At 48.4% G+C, this 5,000-nt stretch overlaps 1 protein-coding gene across 4 annotated transcripts in view; it reads right to left on the bottom strand.

The window, feature by feature from the left end:
* The window catches only part of strbp (spermatid perinuclear RNA binding protein), a 186,460-nt gene that overhangs the window by 66,140 nt on the left and 115,320 nt on the right, over positions 1-5,000 (bottom strand). For 2 of the 4 annotated variants that reach the window (XM_083657532.1, XM_083657534.1), the window contains one exon: positions 2,912-3,267. In XM_083657532.1, coding sequence (XP_083513658.1) covers positions 2,912-2,914 — 3 coding nt within the window. In that variant the 5' untranslated portion in view covers positions 2,915-3,267. The remainder of the gene's footprint in view (positions 1-2,911; positions 3,268-5,000) is intronic. The other 2 variants (XM_083657533.1, XM_083657535.1) reach the window with 1 other exon arrangement.

Below are 5,000 nucleotides of genomic sequence, written 5' to 3'. Positions count from 1 at the left end.
TGTGTGTGTGTGTGTGTGTGTGTGTGTGTGTGTGTGTGTGTGTGTGTGTGCACATGGACAGAGCACAAAGCTGTTGTGGTATGTGTGTGTTGTGTGTGTGTGTGTGTGTGTGTGTGTGTGTGTGTGTGTGTGTGTGTGTGTGCGCGCGCGTGTGTGTGTGTGTGGCTCATGTGCTGGACCGGTGTCTGCCAAGGTCAGCCATGCTCTTTCCTGCATCACCCCGGCTCAAGTCTAATCACAGTGCTGTGTTTGCAAGCTGCACACACACACACACACACACCACACACACACACACACACACACACACACCACACATACACACCCGAGCGCACACACGCGGACACACACAGATACACAAACACACACACAAGCGCGGGCACACACAGAAGCCTCATTACCTTGGGTTATTTATGAGCCAATGTCCAACCTCAGCACCCAAAGCGACCTCTCTCTCTCTCTCTCTCTCTCTCTCTCTATCTATCACTCAGTTTTCTCTCTCTCTCTCCCTCCTTCCACCCTCTCCTGCGTCCTCCTCTTCCTGTCCTCCTCTTCCTGTTCTACTTTTTAATCATTCATCATCTTGGGCTCTCCTCCCCCTGAGGCACTGGACAAGACCATTAATCAATCCCTATTTTCTCTCTCTCTCTCATCCCTCTCTACATCCTCCCCCCTCTCTCTCCTCCATCCCCCTCTCTCTCCTCCTCCCCCCTCTCTCTCCTCCATCCCCCTCTCTCTCTCTTCCATCCCCCTCTCTCTCTCCTCCATCCCTCTCTACCTCCTCCCCTCTTTCTTTGCTTCCGTCTCTCTCCTAGCATCCTCTTCTCATCTCTCCACCCTGTCTGACCACTTCTCTCCTGCTATGATGTCCTGAACAAAGCCCATGTGAACACTAGGGCTGCCACGATTAGTCGACGACGTCCATTACCAAAATCGTCGCCGACGTATTTGGTAATCGACGTCATCGCATGTTGTTTTTTTAGCTGAAAAAAAGAAAAAAACGTTTGTTTTGTTTCCGCTGCCTGCGATGGCCTCACTGGCTGGCCTGGCCTCCAGGCGTCTCCGTCCTGTCTTTGATGCACATGCGCAGTACCCATCATCCGGGGAAAACGTGACATCACCGTGACCGGAAAAACAACAAGCAGCTCCCAGTGCTTTCTCAACAGAACAAATGTCTAGCCGTCCTCATACTACGTCCAAAGTGTGGGAGCATTTCACCCACAATAATGTGAAGTGCAAAATCTGCTAAATAAGCTGAACTCGCTTATCATGGAAGCACGAGTATGATGCACGAGCATCTCAAAAGGAAGCACGTTGTGGCGAATGCAGATGAAGGCTAATTAGCTTGTTAGCTCACTGGCAACCGCAACGTTTTAGCTGCTAACGTTAGCTATTGGCTAACGATATTAACGTTAAAAGCCTGCTGTAACGTTGTCATCATAGCAACGTTAAGCTCACGTGTTGCTGACGGGAATACTGGAAACCTCATTTTACTCCACAGTTTGCACTCTCTACTTACATTTAAAAATGTGTTTGATGCCTGAGAAGACTGAAACTATTTATTTTTGTTGATATTTTGGTTGCAGTGAATAGTTTTTGGTTCCATTTCCATTCCACGTAGTAGTGCCCTAATTTTATTTTGCATTATTCATTCAATGGATAGTAGCTACATATTTCATTGCACTACATGTTTTCAATTTCAATGTGTACTATTTTGCAGTTTTGCAATTTGCAGTATATTACATTTATTACATGCAAGTACATTGATGCCAGAAATAAATATGCTGCTACATGCTCTAAACTTTAAAGTTCATGAAAATATTATTTTTGAGTGAATTATCCTCATTAATTGTCTTTATTTTTATTTGGCACATGCTTAAAACAACTTGAAGCTAAATGTAGAAGCTGATGATAGCTAAATCAGAGCGATTGAGTAATTGTGCGATATGATCCGATTAGTCGACTAATCGTTAAAATAATCGGTGACTAGTTGACTATTGACAGCCCTAGTGAACACTTTGAAGTGTTCCCTCTGTGTTCATTCAGCAGCAGTGACTTCCTGGCGGGGAAACCGCTAATTAAAAATGCATCAACCGTCCTCGTTATTTCCCCAAAAAACAAAACAAACAGCAGTCTGGTGGTAAAACAATAACAACATACAAAACACCTGTAATGATGGAGGATGATCCTAGAAAAGAGGGCAGAGACACGCTCACCCTCCCACAATCTAAATGAGTAGAAACACAAAAGGTTATGTTGTGCTACTGCTGATACACAAGATACACACATTCATCAAGCTAATGAAGACACAAGGTATTCTACAATTACACCTGATTCTTCTCTCTCCTCCTGTCTCATTATCAGCTCAACATCTCACTCCTCTGCTCTCTACAGCTCAACATCTCACTCCTCTGCTCTCTACAGCTCAGTATCTCACTCCACCTCAACATCTCACTCCTCTGCTCTCTACAGCTCAACATCTCCATGTCTGCTCTCTTCTGTTTCATTTCAATGTCTGTCTCTGCTCCTCTCAATCTCCTCTGTCTCTTTCATTTAACTGTCTACCATCTCTGTCTATTAGCCAGGTTGTGTTTTTTGGGCCAGATTGTGTTTTGGGAAGTAGAGGCAAAACACAATCTGCGCTCCCTGCACTGGGCTCTTATCAGCTATCACGCACACACACACGCACGCACACACACACACACACACACACACACACACACACACGCACACACACACAAACACACACACACGTGCACACAAACACACACAGAGTTGTCATGTCCAGAGAGAGTTATCAGATTGAACACTCACACCCTCTCTCTAGCCTGGAGAGTGTGTCCTTACCTTACTGGGTATAAGTCACTGGCACACACACACACACACACACACACACACACAGAGTGTGTATTACCATGCCTGCAGGAGGGGTGGTTGCGCCGGGTCCGTGTCCTGGTGCCGGCCGTGTGTGGAGTGGCCGGGCGGCCGTGTGTGGAGTGGCCGGGCGGCCGGGTGTGGAGTGGCCGGGCGGCCGTGTGTGGAGTGGCCGGGCGGCCGGGTGTGGAGTGGCCGGGCGGCCGGGTGTGGAGTGGCCGGGCGGCCGTGTGTGGAGTGGCCGGGCGGCCGGGTGTGGAGTGGCCGGGCGGCCGTGTGTGGAGTGGCGCGCTGGACGTTTGGTCACAAGGCGAGCGGTCAGGAAGTGTCTGTCACACTGGTTCCTCTCCTCATGTGCTCCTCTGTCACTCCACCAGTCTGCAACAGCTTCTCCTGCTATACAGAGGGAGAGAGAGAGAGAGAGAAAGACAGAGAGGGAGAGAGAGAGAGAGAGACAGAGAGAGAGACAGAGAGAAAGACAGAGAGAGAGAGAGAGAGACAGAGAGGGAGAGAGAGAGAGAGAGACAGAGAGAGAGACAGAGAGAAAGACAGAGAGAGAGAGAGAGAGACAGAGAGAAAGACAGAGAGACAGACAGAGAGAGAGAGAGAGAGACAGAGAGAGAGAACAACGTTAGGTTGTTGTACCAGTGTTTGCCACACTACTTCCTCTCCAGCATAACAAAGTAAAAACAGGTAAAGGAGTAACGAGTAACACAAACAACCAAACAGAGAGGAGGAAAGACAAAATCAGCACCGGTCCAACCAGCACCACAACCCATCTGCTCAAGCTGCAAGCCTCTGAACCCAACCCAACCCCACCCATACATCCACACACACACACACACACACACACACACACACACACACACACACACACACACACACACCTTTCTCAGTGGGGGTGCAGTTCCCTGAGTAAAAGATCTGAGGGAATGGCTAATCAACACACACACACACACACACACACACACACACACACACCTTCATTCATAATTCATGTTATATGACCTGGTAGGGGCGTTTGCAGGAGAGCTGTAGTACAGACGTGTGCCTGTTTTCACACATACACACACTTAATCCCAACACACACACTCACAGGCACGTACACAAACTACACACACACACACACACAAAGAGCAAACACACTCCAAGCAAACTGCTCTTTCTCCCACTAATGGCTCATTTCCACCACATATAACAGCACAGTACAGCTCTACTCGATCTGGTCTTACTCGTCTCTACTTGATATAGACTCTGTTTCCATAGCAAGTTTACTCGCCTCCGCCCACACCTGGTCGTCATAGCGACCGCATATCTGTCCTCCGCCCATAGCCGAAGTAGGCTATAACGTATAACGTTAAAATTAAATCCATACACAGAACTTTTAAACTGGTTATGAAATACTGGTGCCTCTAAATGACCTACAGTGTACATGGGCAAATGTGACAATCGGCCAGGAGAATGGATATCACTTTGTTGTTAGTTAAACTCACATGCGCTGCACGAGGGACGGGGGTTGCGCTACAGAGTGAAGCCTCTACCCCGGCGGCCTCTCACCAGGCAAGACCGCGGCTTCGCTAAAGCCCCGCCTCCGGCCTAGCGGAGCCGACGTTACACACAACTACAAAGGGCTTCCCGAGGAGTAGACTTTTTCTCTCTCAAAACAATTGAAAACCACCATCATGCTAAAGCTGAGCAAGGACATCGATTTTATTTCACCAGAGCCAAAGGCAGCAACACAAAAGACTGATGGAAATAACATAACAGAAGAGAAGGTGAGCCCCACTAAAGTGGTATCCAGCATTGACAGTAGATAGAGTAAACATGATTCTGCCTGACCAATCAGTCGTCTGCAGTGTTTTCATGTCACCGTATGGTACCGGGTTCACAGCGCTAGAACCTCAACAAAGCAGAGACCAAAAGCAGCACGACTCAACCCCGACTCAACCCGGGCTGTCCAGGTTTTTGATCGGTGGAATGAGACAAAAAAGCGAGACGAGCTGGGCGGGGCCGCGCTGATACCAGCGGTGGAAATGGGCCATAAGATGAGGAGAGTGGTGTGTGTGTGTGTGTGTGTGTGTGTGTGTGTGTGTGTGTGTGTGTGCGTGCGTGTGTGTGTTTATTAGTAT

The sequence above is a fragment of the Poromitra crassiceps genome (genome assembly GCF_964638095.1).
Source record: "Poromitra crassiceps genome assembly, chromosome: 21".
In the NCBI taxonomy this organism is placed as follows: Eukaryota; Metazoa; Chordata; class Actinopteri; order Beryciformes; family Melamphaidae; genus Poromitra; species Poromitra crassiceps.
Note: the sequence above shows the minus strand (reverse complement) of the source record. Positions and strands in the feature narration are given on the sequence as shown.